The 16,129-nt window shown below is 43.9% G+C and overlaps 1 protein-coding gene across 1 annotated transcript in view; it reads right to left on the bottom strand.

Annotated features, from left to right (window-relative positions):
- The window catches only part of LOC124775471 (E3 ubiquitin-protein ligase TRIM37-like), a 201,349-nt gene that overhangs the window by 157,950 nt on the left and 27,270 nt on the right, over positions 1-16,129 (bottom strand). Inside the window, exon 4 of the mRNA XM_047250307.1 lies at positions 12,199-12,345. Within this exon, the coding sequence (XP_047106263.1) occupies positions 12,199-12,345 (147 nt within the window). The remainder of the gene's footprint in view (positions 1-12,198; positions 12,346-16,129) is intronic.

Here is a 16,129-nt window from a genome sequence, read left to right as displayed (position 1 = left end):
AGTGGATGTATGATCCCTTCTCTCAGCACAACATAGAATTGTGCTTTCACGATAGCTAACCCAGAAGTCGACAGCCCGGTGACGTTATCAACCTGCCGCGCGTTCCTGATGTCGGGTAGCAAGTTTTAGTGCGCCAACAGATCGGCGGTGATGATAGGCTCGGTGACGTCTGCGGCGGTTAAGTCCCACTTGAATGCTCGGCGTATTCCCAGGTCCAGTTCCAAGCCCTGGGTGCCATGGGTTTTGATCGACAAATTGTTGGCAGCAGACGGTAGAACAATGTTGTGGGTCTACAACAAGTAGTCGTCTACGGGGAGGAATACATAAATCCGAGCTGGTATCTACTACATACTGTATTTGTAGCCAGTCTTCCTGTCGCTGACGAAAAGGCATTGGGGCGAAGTTTCGCAATCGGAGACAGCATCCGACGTGTGACATCAGTTAGCGTTGGTGTACTTGCATTGAGGTGTACTCTTATGGGTCTGGTTTCCGAATTTCTTATGGTATCAACAGATGCGAAAGCGTTACGGAGATGATAGATAAACTCCAGTGGAAGTCTCTGCAAGAGAGAAGCTCAGTAGCTCGGTACGGGCTTTTGTTGAAGTTTCAAGAACATACCTTCACCGAGGAGTCAAGCAGTATATTGCTCCCTGCTACGTATGTCTCGCGAAGAGACCATGAGGATAAAATCAGAGAGATTAGAGCCCACACAGAGGCAAACCGACAATCTTTCTTTCCACGAACAATACCAGACTGGAATAGAAGGGAGAACCGATAGAGGTACTCAAGGTACCCTCCGCCACACACCGTCAGGTGGCATGCGGAGTATGGATGTACATGTAGATGGAGGGTTGTTTTTGTGCTGTGGTGGAAGATGCAGTTGAGGAACGGCTTCTGGACCTCCTGCGGTCTCGGTGTATGTGGCTACTGTTGTCTTGTCGAGAGAGTAACTTCTCATTTACTTTGGTGAGGTGGTCGACTTTCGCATCCAGATTATCATGATCACACTCGTGGCTGTTGCCGACGGTAGGTTCACAGTCATATGTGTCGTTGCCAGTGCAGCCGGAGCTGTGGATAGCATGCAAGTGTTAGGCTGTTCTACACGCCGAGGCACCATTGCATGTTGCTATCGACGTACTAATTGCAGCCTGGCCTGTGGCATCCACTATACGGTCGGTCAAGTCGGCCACTGCGTCCAATGGCCTGGCGCAGCAATCGCCGACATAGTGTAACTGAGGCGGAATAAGGGGAACCAGCCCTCATTCGCCGAGGCAGATGGAAAACCGCCTAAAAACCATCCACAGACTGGCCGGTTCACCGGACCTCGACACAAATCCGCCGGGCGGATTCGTGCCGGGGACCAGGCGCTCCTTCCCGCCCGGAAAGCCGTGCGTTAGACTGCACGGCCAACCGGACGGGCTGTGTCCTCTTGAGTTAACAAATGTCGTATACGCTCCTCTTCTGATGCGGAAACTCGCCGTATCAGCTCTGCCTTCAATCTCTCACATGCGTTGACTGCCGGCGGTGCGGTGATTGCATCTTGTATTTCCGCCGCGTAACGATGGTCTAATGGACTGATGATTAGTGCAAATTCTGAAGAGTTCGTAGTAATACTGCCACCGAGGAAGTTCGCTTTAACTTGCACAAACCAAAGCGGCGGATTATGCGGCCAGAACGGAGGTAAGCGCACTGCGAGTCTCGCGACTGTCGGAATCATTTCTTCTGACGATTCTGTCACATCGTACCCAGTGTAATTGCAACTATTGGCGTTTTCAGGCCGCAATCACGGTGGGGTCACCACTTTGGCAGTTGCTGACATATCAGTGACGAGCGGTTTCTTGCTAGCCTGAGGGCGCAAGAAACGAGGCGAAGCACAAGAATTAGCGAATACAGATCGGATAAATACAAAAGCTCACAAAGATAAATGTATCTCCGAGAAGAGCGTTACTTTTACTAGGCGCACTAAAAGATAATAATTATCGACTAGAAGTAACAACAGAACTATTACATCTCAAAACAATATGCACGCTCCGTGACAGCTGTGAAATATTCAGTGCCGACTGCGGCGCCTGTGGCGGCTGGCACGGTAAGACAACTGACAGCTAGAATGTAAACATCACGCTCGCGCACCATACACGCGACACTTCGCTGCAGTGACGGAAAGTGAACTTTGTCGCTACACACTGAATGCTGACACCATGCCTGTCTGGCGAGTGTTACACGATGACCAGCTTTATCCATACCATTTACAGCGTGTGCGGACAATATCAGCAGCTGATGTTCCTGCGCGGGTACTGTTCTGCGAATGGTTTATTCAACAGAGTGTCAGACCTAATTTTGGCGCAACGGTGCTGTTCACAGACGAGGTGTCGTTTCAACGAGCTCATATTATAAATTTTCATAGTCGGCATGTATGGGGAGATGTCAAACGTCACGCAACTATTGAAACAAGTCATTTTATATCAATGTTTGGGCCAGCATTGTTGGTGACTGTTTGGTATGGCCTCACTTTCTTCCACTCAGGCTCAACGGACAAAATTCTCGTAATTTCGTAGAGAATATTGTACGTGATCCGTTAGCAGATGAGCCTTTAGCTGTGTCACAAAACACATACTATATGCACGATGGAGCACGTCCTCATTTTAATGTTAATATCCCTCGGCTTCTGAAGAACAGATTCGGTGACAGATGGATAGGTAGATATGGAACTTTGCCTGGCCTGCTCGCTATCAGGACCTAAACCCACTGGACGTTTATTTGTGGGGCCATTTGAAAGCTCTTACGTATGGAACCCCTGTTCAAGATGTTCAGAGTCTCTGTGCCCATATTATGGAAGGCTGCGAAACCGTACCGAATACTCCAGGGATACATCAGCGCATCCAAGATTCGCTGCGACGGGAAGTTGATGCCTATATCAATGCCCACGGCACATTGAACATCTCCTGAAGACATAGTTGCATGTGATAAGCTGGTGCATTCTGTTCGAGTGCGTTGACGATTAATAGGTTGGAGAAAATGAGTTGTAACATGGGAACGAAGTGTTTCCAGACCTATGTTCATATAAAATAATTTCTTCGTTTACGTGTGAAGGACGTGTTCTGCAATTTATGCCATACATTTTTCTTCACTGGGTATAGTAGGGATCTGGCTTGCTTCTTCAGGTTTTTTTTATTGAGAATGTTGTCAATAATATTGGATTAAAACTCATTATTTGTAGCTATTGTTTTTATTGTATTAAGTTCGTGGCAATAGTCTTTTTGGGACCGGGATGGAAAGGAGACCGTGGATCATGATCTGGAATATGCATATTTGTAGGCTGTTGAGAGTAAACTGGGACGAAGGTGTCACTGTAGTAGCCTTTCCGGTAAATTTTAAATTGTGGTTGCTAATTCTATCTATGAACTGATGGCTAGATAATTAATGGTGAAACACCCTAACTCCATACTGACCTTTATGTTAGTGGAGAATACGGTACGACTGCAACAATTTTGATTTGTACATCTCTGGTCTCACTTCTATGGTGATGGGAGGAAGAAAGAAGCTGATTACCTTAGTGCGTACATCTTTCTTAAAGTGAATACGAAAAGTTTATCCTAGACGATAGTTGTTTCACAGGATCCGCTCCCACTTCCAGTGTGGTTGTGACAGATAGTACGCATTTTAAGATTCAGCAACACAAACTATTCGCAATCAATAACAAACAGAAATAAAAACAGAAAATATCTTCATGTCAAAACTAACTGAAGGTCAAATACAACCTCATTACGGACGTGATTCCATAATATAGGAAAAAAATGTTTTCACAGAAAATAAGAATTTAATATATCAGAAAATGAAATTGTCCGTTTCTCCACTTTACGAACTCAAAATTTACAATTAAATGTAATCAAATCTCTAATCACACTCATCACATATATAGCAAATATTAATCAAGACCAGAGTCACATTTTCTTTGACATTGCACTCATGTTTCCCCAGGTCTGTTTGTGTCAGACAAAAAAGGCAGAAAAAATCCTCATATTCTGATGATAGCTGAGCTGTTTTTCTTTTCGTTATTTTTCCTTTGCCTTTTTCCTGCAGTGAAATCTTTAATGGTTTTTTTCTTCCTCTGCTTGACCTTCTCTCGTCTTTGTTTCTCTTCAGATTCTTGCCTTATAACTTCTATTTCACGCGTGTCTATGTAAATTGTGGATATTTTTAGTTTTGAGACCTCGATTCTCCATTTCTCTGCGAGGAGCCCTTAGTTAAGACCGTACTTCGTCAGGCGAAAAATTTGGCAGTGGAAGCTTAGAGGTCGATGGTGTTGGCTGAATATAAACAGGGACGAGTAGTCAAAGCATCATTCAGTAATGAAGGAGAGAGGTTTCGTATTTCATCGTAGGAGTTTGGTCTGTCAGTTACGAAGGAGGGTGCGAAGTGAAATTCTCGGAACAGACTGCAATTGAACGGATAAATTCACGTTTTAAAAAAGAAAAAGCTTGAATATCCTTTTCTGTCAAAGCCAGCAGCGTAGCAGTTTTTATGATCCCTGGAATATCATAATACTCATCGGTTTTCCTCGACGACTCCGCATTCATCCGTCATAGGCACTATTTGTATCTTTTTTTAAAGGTCCAAATAGAGAACGATCTAACGACTGGAACCTATGCGAATAGCGAGGTGGAAACGACAGTTAAGTTATCTCGTTGTCTTCACAGAAATCCATAGTACTAATTCACTGAAGCGTTAAAGCAACTAGTACAGGTATGTTTATTCAAACACAGATAGTAAGTGTCTAGCACAGTTGTTAGATCTGTTACTGCTGCCACAATGGCAAGTTATCAAGATTTAAGTGAATTTAAACGTGGTGTTATATTCGGCGCACGAGCGATGGGACACAGCATCTCCCAAGTAGCGATGAAGTGGGGATTTTCCTGTAGGACCATTTCACGAGTGTACTGTGACTATCAGGAATCCGGTAAAACATCAAATCTCCGACATCGCTGCGGCAGAAAAAAGATCCCTCAAGAACGGAACCAACGACGACTGAAGAGAATTGTTCAACATGATAGAAGCGCAAATCTTTCGCAAATTGCTGCAGATTTCAATGTTGAGCCATCAACAAGTGTCAGCGTGCGAACCATTCAATGAAACATCATCGATATGGGCTTTCGGAGCCGAACGAAGGCCCACTCGTATACCCTTGATGACTGCATGACACAAAGCTTTACGCCTCGCCTGGGCCCGTCAACACCCACAATGGACTGTTGATGACTGGAAACATGTTGCGTGGTTGAACGAGTCTCGTTTCAAATTGTGCCCAGCGGATGGATGTGTACGGGTATAGAGACAACCTCGTGAATCCGTGAACCTTGAATGTCAACAGGGGACTGTTCAAGGTGGTGGAGGCACTGTAATTGTGTGGGGCGTGTGCAGTTGGAATGATATGGGACCACTAATACGTCTAGATACGACTCTGACAGGTGACACGTACGTAAGCATCCTGTCTGATCACCTGCATCCATGTCCATTGCGCATTCCGACGGACTTTGGCGATTCCAGCAGGACAAAGACACCTCACACGTCCAGAACTGGTCCAGAATGGCTCAAGGAACATTCTTCTCAGTTTAAACTCCCCATATATGAACAACGAGCATATCTGGGACGCCTTGCACCATGCTGTTCAGAAGAGATAACCACACCCTCGCACTCGTACGGATTTATGGACAGCCCTGCAGGATTCATGGTGTCAGTTCCCTCCAGCACTACTTCAGACATTAGTAGAGTTCATGCCACGTCGTGATGCGGCACTTCTGCGTGCTCGCGGGGCCCCTATACAATATTAGGCAGGTGTACAAGTTTCTTTAGCACTGCAGTATATGAATATGTATGAGGAGTGATTATCCAGTACAAGTAAGATTACGATTTGGAGAAGCATTGGTACGTTTCTTGAAATGTTTAAGAAGTACAACAAATGCGTCAACTTGCGTCCATCCTGATGGATTTGCTGTCCCAGTGGATCCTCTGGGCCCATCCGTAGCAAAATGATCGTAATACCGAACTGTAGGAAATATAAATAAGGATGGAATGACATTTCCTAAGGCATTTCCTGCGAAGCCAACAATAATTAAGGTGCCTTGTTCATGTGAAGCAAAAGCACATACTTCCCTCGTGCCATGATTTGCTACGACTTTATCAGGCTTTTTAGACCGATGTGACACCAGTTTCGTCAATGTTATACATGTTCTGTAGCTCGTAATAATGGCTGTCAATAATAACTTTTAAATTATCACAGAAAGCGCCTACATTTGTTTTGTTGAAGCTTGCTACCATCAAAAATGGTTCAAATGGCTCTGAGCACTATGGGACTTAACTTCTAAGGTCATCAGTCCCCTAGAACGTAGAACTATTAAAAACCTAACTAACCTAAGGACATCACACACATCAATGCCCGAAGCAGGATGCGAACCTGCGACCGTAGAGGTCGCGCGGTTCCAGACTGTAGCGCCTAGAACCGCTCGGCCACCCCAGCCGGCCCCTTGATACCATCGAGAAAGTTGTTACTTGAGCTGCACGAACAGACAGTTGACGATTCCTCTTCATAGACAAGGCATATCACTCTTCACCAGCAATCTCATTTTCATTCCAAGTAGGCAGTAGCTTCACATTGTATTGAATGGTAAGCTCAAACGAATTTATTACCTGTTTTAGAGGCAGTCCGAAATATATGTAAGCACAACTGATTAAATATTTTGACAGTTCACATTCCCGATCATCGGTAAACACTTTGTTATGGGCAGTGTACCCGATGGTAATGTTAAGAGTGTCTTCATGTACATTGGCCTTATTTCGTTTCCGTAAGTATAGCGGTAAAGACATGTGATCCAGTCCATATCGATCGAAAGCTACACGTTGAAAAGTACCATTTTTCTTATCTTCATAAGCCTCTACATAGCCTAATAGGTCGGTGGGGGGGGGGGATAACGTCTATCATAATAATAGCAACTAATTAAAAAAGCAACTAAATGTATTCGCAGTTGCGAATAATGACAGCCATCAGCTGTAGAATAGAATGATGACAGTGAAAATTTGCGCCTTACTGGGAGACAAAAAATGGTTCAAATGGCTCTGAGCACTATGGGACTTAACAAATGTGGTCATCAGCCCCCTAGAATTTAGAACTACTTAAACCTAACTAACCTAAGGACATCACACACATCCATGCCCGAGGCAGGATTGTAACTTGCGACCGTAGCGGTCACGCAGTTCCAGACTGAAGCGCCTACAACCGCACGGCCACACCAGCCAGCCTACCGGGAGTCGAACTCGGAGTTTCCGCTTATCGCGAACGGTCGCCTTACCATTTGACTATCTGCGCACGACTCACGGCCAGATCCAAACCTCCATATTTCGTCAGCCGTGTGTCTACAATATATACTCGTACATTCATCATGTAGATTCCCGTATAGGTCAGACATTGTACTTGAAAGTCGCTCGCCTGGCATCGGCAGAGAAACACTATATTACAGTGGCTGTGTTATTCTGATTACGATGCAAAATAGGCACTGCGGCGACTACAGCCTACTCCTTTGAGCATGCACGCATGCCCAAAGGAACTTTGCATCGTAACCAGAATAACACAGGCACTACAACATCGTACTGTTACTAAGGTTTCATAAAGAGAAAAGTACTGTTTGTTCCATCTACAGAAATTAAAACATGATTAACAAAATAATTCAGTTCCCAAAACTTTCTTTTGGTTTCCGAAATGCAACATGGATTTCTGCCAGCATTAAGCGCGGGAGGCGGCCGCCGCAGTACTGTGAAACACGTTATGACAGGCAAGCTGCCCGTATACGCCCTTGTGCTCTCCCTGTTCCGCCGATAATTTCGCCAGTAAGAGTCCTGTCACAATCGTACGTAGTCTACCCTGCGCCACTGGTTCTTATTTTTCAACGGCTTCTGGAGTTGTCTGGTCGAACGCTTGCACGTACAGAAAACATCAGCGACATATCTTAACCAAGACACAACATGTTTTGCCAATGGTTCACTCTTAAGAAAATCAGTCCCCTACTTGTCCAAGAATGTTCCTGCTAACAAGGAGGACAAGGGTGACACCACTGTCACATCATCTGCTTTCTTATAATACACTCCTGGAAATGGAAAAAAGAACACATTGACACCGGTGTGTCAGACCCACCATACTTGCTCCGGACACTGCGAGAGGGCTGTACAAGCAATGATCACACGCACGGCACAGCGGACACACCAGGAACCGCGGTGTTGGCCGTCGAATGGCGCTAGCTGCGCAGCATTTGTGCACCGCCGCCGTCAGTGTCAGCCAGTTTGCCGTGGCATACGGAGCTCCATCGCAGTCTTTAACACTGGTAGCATGCCGCGACAGCGTGGACGTGAACCGTATGTGCAGTTGACGGACTTTTGAGCGAGGGCGTATAGTGGGCATGCGGGAGGCCGGGTGGACGTACCGCCGAATTGCTCAACACGTGGGGCGTGAGGTCTCCACAGTACATCGATGTTGTCGCCAGTGGTCGGCGGAAGGTGCACGTGCCCGTCGACCTGGGACCGGACCGCGGCGACGCACGGATGCACGCCAAGACCGTAGGATCCTACGCAGTGCCGTAGGGGACCGCACCGCCACTTCCCAGCAAATTAGGGACACTGTTGCTCCTGGGGTGTCGGCGAGGACCATTCGCAACCGTCTCCATGAAGCTGCGCTACGGTCCCGCACACCGTTAGGCCGTCTTCCGCTCACGCCCCAACATCGTGCAGCCCGCCTCCAGTGGTGTCGCGACAGGCGTGAATGGAGGGACGAATGGAGACGTGTCGTCCTCAGCGATGAGAGTCGCTTCTGCCTTGGTGCCAATGATGGTCGTATGCGTGTTTGGCGCCGTCCAGGTGAGCGCCACAATCAGGACTGCATACGACCGAGGCACACAGGGCCAACACCCGGCATCATGGTGTGGGGAGCGATCTCCTACACTGGCCGTACACCACTGGTGATCGTCGAGGGGACACTGAATAGTGCACGGTACATCCAAACCGTCATTGAACCCATCGTTCTACCATTCCTAGACCGGCAAGGGAACTTGCTGTTCCAACAGGACAATGCACGTCCGCATGTATCCCGTGCCACCCAACGTGCTCTAGAAGGTGTAAGTCAACTACCCTGGCCAGCAAGATCTCCGGATCTGTCCCCCATTGAGCATGTTTGGGACTGGATGAAGCGTCGTCTCACGCGGTCTGCACGTCCAGCACGAACGCTGGTCTAACTGAGGCACCAGGTGGAAATGGCATGGCAAGCCGTTCCACAGGACTACATCCAGCATATCTACGATCGTCTCCATGGGAGAATAGCAGCCTGCATTGCTGCGAAGGGTGGTTATACACAGTACTAGTGCCGACATTGTGCATGCTCTGTTGCCTGTGTCTATGTGCCTGTGGTTCTGTCAGTGTGATCATGTGATGTATCTGACCCCAGGAATGTGTCAATAAAGTTTCCCCTTCCTGGGACAATGAATTCACGGTGTTCTTATTTCAATTTCCAGGAGTGTAGCTTCCTTGAAAGATTCCACCGACAAGAAATTCGTTATCACGTACCATCCACCTTTCGCCAAGTTTTATTGCAGTAGAAAATGGAGGATCAGGTTCCGTGTAAATCGTTGTCTGCTTTAGTGATTTCACGTTGGGTATACACCGTCCAAAAGAAAAACATTTTAGGTATTGTATTGCATTGCCGTTTATGTATATGAACGAAATGTACACAAAACGTCTCTGTTAAAAAAGCTATACAGTACTATAGCGCAGATAAGCTACACTTGATATACAAGGTGATTCAGTGCCGCTATCGATGTCGCTTTACGCAACCAGCAATGTCATATCTATCTATCAAAACCTACACCTGAGATTTTCATATTCTCTCACTCGCTACGCGCAAACTATTAATCCTACAGAGAAAATGAACAGAACTTTTTGTAGGAAACGTGATGTAGTTAAATTTTGTACTGGGATACGTTTTCACTAGAGGCGGTCTTTTTAGAGTTATTGAAGAAAAACTTAAAAAAGTTACCTTCAATGAGCCACCACCGGTCAGGATTTGTATGTTGTTTATAACACTCACTCCTACTACTGTGCTAAAATACGCGATTGCACACATTATTTCCCACGTTCGACGGATTTGGTCGTCATTGCAGGCCTTATTACGCCGTCGGCTTAGTCGAACACTCAGAAATAGTAAAACTGACCTTTGTGCAAATTTTATCCAATAGTTTTGTGAATTCTAACAGCATAAAATAAACGATAATGTCGTTGTATTCGTCATGGCGTCTTACTACTAAGGGTTAAGTTTGGATCGAACTGTCAACTTAATACGCCATTGATACTTATTTTCCAAGCTTCTAGGGTTGTGTGGTCTAATTCTTGCACATACAAAGAATATCAGCGACGTATCTTAACCAGTACACAACATATTCTGCCAATGGTTCACTCTTAAGAAAATCAGTCTCCGGCTTGTTCAAGAACATTTCTGCCAACATGGTGGACAAGGGCGGACCCATTGCCAGATCATCTTCTTTCTTATAATAGCTCCCTTGAAGGTTCCACTGACAAGAAATTTGTTATCAAATGCCATCCACCTCTTCACCAAGGCCCTACCAAGGTAACTTTATGCAACCCACAATAATATCTCTGTCCTTCAAAAACCATACGCGAGAATTTCACATTCTCTCGTTCACTACGCTTAAAATGTTATTCCTACAGAAAAAGTGAACAGGATCTTTTTGTCGGAAATTTATTGTAGTTAACGATGTTATGGTTTTTTTATGCTGTCAAAATTATCAAAACTGTTGGTAAAATTTACACAAACGTAAGTTTTACCATTTCTAAGTGCCAGACTAAGCCGGTGCCGTAATAAGGCCCGTCAATCAAGACAAAAACCGTCAAACGTGGGAAATAACTCGTGCAATCGCATACTTTTGTACAGTAACAGGAGGGAGAGCCATGAACAACACGCAAATCCTGGCCAGTGGTAGCTCAGTCTAGATGTGGGGGTTCGTTTGAAGATCACTTTTGTACGTTTTTCTTGAATAATTCGAAAACGACGGCCTCTAGTGAAAATGTATCCCAGCGATGTTACAAAAGTTTTTCTTTAATTACCCTCAAGGGCACATTTAAATTAATAATGTTAAAAAATAGCTGACTTCATTGGTGACGTTATAACCCAATCACTAGGCACCAAAAAAGGGCGAATATCGGGAATCGTTCGTTTGGTTGGAAATTTGTGCACAGTAGTAAGAGTGAGTGTGACCTGACTCGACTCGGGTAGGCGCGCCAGCCCCGGATCAAGTTCGCCCTTCGGATTAATGACGAGGTCCAGTATGCTGGCCAGCCTGGATGTGGATTTTAGGCAGTTTTCCCCATCCTACTAGGTGAATAGCAGGTTGGTCCCCACGTTCCACCTCAGTTACACGACTCGCAGACATTTGAAAACGTTCGCACTATTCCATGGCTTACACTAGATGCAGACAGCTGGGGTACGCTACTTCCAACCCGGCGGATTCAGGGTGGTGGCAGGAAGGGCATCTGGCCACCCTCTGCAACTAACACTGCCAAATAAATAGTAACACGGCCGACCCCGCGTGACGAGGGACAAAGGCCCCAAGAAAGAAAGCAAGAGCGAGTGCCACGAACAACGTGTTAGAGATCCTGACTGATGAGGGGTGAGTGTGTGGGTAGAGGTGCGTTTCAAGGTCACTTTTGTATGCTTTTCTTGAATAACTCGTAAACCTTAGCCTCCAGCGAAAACATATCCCAGTACAAAATTTAACTACATTAAATTTCCTACAAAAAGGTCTTGTTTTTTTTCTGTAGGACAGACAGTTTGCGCTTAGCTAACGAGACAATATTAAAATCTCGTGTGTGGCTTTTAAAGGACAGATATCTCGTTGTGGGTTGCATAAAACGACGTTGGTAGGGGCAGCTGAATAACCCTGTATATTGTTGCACAACGAAAAATGTTTCTCTAAGCAAGCCGAGAGATTTTCCTATTGCTCTAATACACATACTACGTATTTAACATGCTACCTGTACGTCGAAATATGTAATATCGACCAACAAATATACAATATATGTTTTCTATCATGCCTAATGTGTTATATGCAAAAATATATTTCAAATCACTACTCTTATCATGTAAGACAATACCTGCAACAGAGCATTTTTCTGTTTCTCTAGTTTGATCAATTTTACTGTCAACTGTATGTCCAGATTCTGGGCCATAGCTTCCATGGCATTATGCAGTTCGTTCACGCGTTCCTCTTTAGCTGTCCGCACGGAATCAACATTGTCCTCCTAAAGAAAAATATGATAGATTGCAAAAAGCAGTTCTAGCTGTTGTAGTTATCAGTAAAAATGACTGTATCAGAAAAGTCTTAGAGAAAATCATATATAATCTCCTTTTGCATAAGCAAAGAATTAATAAATATTTAGATCACATATGAAATTTCGCAGTAGAAAGAATCACTTGATTGGACGAGTTGGACGAATGCACTATGCTCTGAAGAAAAAGTATGTATACATACATACATACATACATACATAAGTACTTGTTCCATAGATCATGAATATGACATTTCGTAATGATGTGGAACACGTCATGTTAACATAAGCTTTCTTTACACAAAATAATTAATTAATTTTTTTAAAGTTACTACTTCATATCTAAAAATTCGTCCATCGAGTAGAAGGACTTGTCATTCATAAATTCTATTAATTTACTTTTAAATGTTGGTCTTAATGCTATTTGGCAAATGAGAAAAGATTTTTGTGGCAGCATAATTCACAGCATTCTGTGCCAAAAAGAGATTTAATCCAGAATAGTGAAGATCATCCTTTCTTCCAGTATTGTAGCTATGCACTTCGCTATTATTTTTGAATTGGGATGGGTTATCAAAAACAAATTTCGTAAGGGAATCTATGTATTGTGAAGGTACTGTGAATATCACAAATTCCTTAAATAATGTCTGCAAGGTGATCTCGGGTGGGCTCCAGGTATTATTCTGATTACACGCTTTTGTGCAATGAATACTTTCTCTCTTAGTGACAAATTGCCCCAAAATATGATGCCATATGAAAGCAGTCAATGAAAATAGGCGTAGCAGGCCAATTTACTGATAGGTTTATCACCAAAATTTGCAATAACCCTGATAGCATAAGTAGCTGGACCTAACCGTTTCAGCAGATCATCGATGTGTTCCTTCCAGTACACACACCCACAAATTTTGAATATTCTACCTTAGCAACAGATTTCTGTTCATAGTCAATATTTATCAATGGTGTTTGCCATTTACTGTCCAGAATTGAATAAACTGTGTTTTCTCAAAATTTTGTGAGAGTCCATTTGCTGAGAACCACTTAATAATTTTCTGAAAGACATTATTTACAATTTCCTCAGCTGATTCTTATTTGTTGGGTGTATTTACTACACTTATATCAACAGCAAAAAGAACTAGCTTTGCATCTTCGTAAGTATAGAGTGGCAAGTAATTAATATATATTAAGAAGAATAAGGGACCCAAGACTGAACCCTATGGGACACCATTCTTGATACCACCCAAGTCAGAGGACTCTGCTGATTGCTGGAGACTGCCTGTACTGTTAATTTCAACCTTCTGCATTCTTCCAGTTAAATATGAATAGAACTATTTGTGCACTGTCACACGCATACCGCAATACTTAAGCTTATCTAGAAGAATTTCACGATTCACACAATCAATAGCCTTTGAGAGGTCACAAAATATCCCAATGGGTGATGTTCGGCTATTCAATGCATTTCATATTTGATCAGTGAAAGCATATATGGCATTTTCTTTGCAGGTAGCATCAAGCAGGAAGCTGAAAACAACAGACAGACATTTAAGCTGCATATGACGTGTAGAGGACTGCAGTCACTGAATAACAGCGGCTGCAGGGGAAGAACAGCGCTGTCTTGGGTATAAATATGAGATTCACTTCTATAGTATTTCAGTCAAAAGAGCATTGCACGTGCATCGTTGTTTGTTAGCAGTAAACGTTTGATCAGAGATAATTACGCTTCGACGAAGCCGAAAGGAGGCATCCGAAAATTGTAATGAGTCTTAAAAGTGGGGTGACATATGGAAACAGCGGCACCCAGTGTATCGAATTCACATTGCATGCTGCCACATAGAGCGAAGTGAACTGAAAGTTCAGAAGTACATAAGAAAATGTAACATTCACACGGGTTAAATTTCCCTTTCGCTGACCGGCCTTAGAGCCTCCACTGTAAGCAGGCTAGCACAATATAAATGTTGATGTAGACGTAGAAGCTCACGTGTTGCAATTGGGATAATCCACAGTCATATCTGAATCTCTCCAGAACCAAAGTTCACAGGTATCTACAATGAACAAGAGTCAGAAACCAAGCGCCTTCGTTTCCTCAAAAGCTATAATTCCTTCATCAACAAGAAAAATCTCAAAAAGCAAGAAAGAGGGAAGAAATCAGAAACAGTATCTGGGATTCCATTCAAAAAGCAACTCGAACTGCAGTAAAGAAAGAAAGAAACCTAAGAAAAACTGTTTGGTTCAGATCAAACAAACAAAAGCATATTACAAACTTTTTACTGTATCGATGTAACGAAACTCCAAAAGTACGATGTAATGAAACTCCAAAAGTACGAGGAGTGGTGACAAGAATCCTTCTCTTGTTATTTAGGTTCTGGACACATATTTATGGTCTCCGCTGCATACCATTTCCTTTGATTGGAATAGTTTCGCATGATTTTATAATTTTTGCCTCTGTCTTGTTCACAAGCCACCTAATTGTTAATTAAATCATATTTTGTGTTATCAGTAAATGCTGAAGAAGAAGGTTCATTATGTATTTTATACTAAAAGAAAAAGAAAAAATGAACGGGACATCGGTTTTTCTGATTTTAATAATAATGTGCAAATTTACCCCACTACAGGAAGTACGCAAAATAATGTGAACAACTTTACTTACTTGGGAATGGTTTATTAATAAGGGGTGGACCCCCATTTGCCCGTAATGCAGATGTGAGTCTTTTTGGAATACTGGCATATAATGATTGTATAGTCTCCAGTGTAATGTTATGTCACTCTTCGATCATAAACTCTTCTAACTCCTGTAGTGACGAGGGAGGCGTAAATCTGCTCCGGAATCTGCAGTCCAATACCGCCCACAAGGATTCGATAACGTTCAAGTCGGGGGACTGTGCTGGCCGGGGAGGACACTGCAGTTCAATTGCATGCTCCTCATACCGTGATTTTACTGTCCTGGCTGTGTGAATGTGTCCATTATCGTTCTGAAATATGGCGCCATTGTTGTGGAACAACATCTGAATTATGGGGTTCACTTAATGTTCACTTAATCGTTGGCTGTAACACGGCCTTTGAGAGTAGTGATGGAACCAACATTATACTATGAGATGGCTGTCCACCCCATCACACTTCCGCCTCCATGCTTAACCGTTGGAATAAACCAATCAGGATTATAGGCTTCTTTTGGCGTTCTCCAGACGTAAACCCGACCCTCTGTTGGAAATAACGAAAACGTGGATTCGCCGGACCATATGACGTGTTTCCACAGACCAGCTGTCCAGGATTTATGCTCTTGACACCACGTTTTACCCTTCTTTGCGTTGGTTGTCGTCACTAACGGTTTCGGTATAACACCTCGTTCATGAATATTCGGTTTATGGCCTTTTTAGTGGATAGTGTCGATAGATATGGAGTCTCAAAGACGGCTATTGACCTTTGTAGTCACTCTAGCCGCCGTAGGTTTGTGTTGTTTTGACAAAATTCGTGTTAGTGTAGGACGAGCTCTGTCATTTAGTTTTGATTTGAGCCCGCTGTTACGTTTACACGACGATGTCTGTCGATGTTTTGTGTAGGCTGTCATGACTGTTGAAACAGTTGCTCTTGAAACATTCAATAAGTTGGCTGTCTTGGTTACTGATAGTCCCCCACAATCTGCCCTCTTTGGAACTCTGTTAGCTCTTTCGTTGCACGTCGGCCTCGGCCTTGCATGCAAATACCAAGTGTGCACTACTCGCAAACTATCTGAACTGATGCCTAGTCCGTACTGAACACGCACAGT

The sequence above is a fragment of the Schistocerca piceifrons genome, chromosome 1, assembly GCF_021461385.2.
Source record: "Schistocerca piceifrons isolate TAMUIC-IGC-003096 chromosome 1, iqSchPice1.1, whole genome shotgun sequence".
Taxonomy (NCBI): Eukaryota; Metazoa; Arthropoda; class Insecta; order Orthoptera; family Acrididae; genus Schistocerca; species Schistocerca piceifrons.
This window is presented reverse-complemented; position numbering and strand designations above follow the sequence as displayed.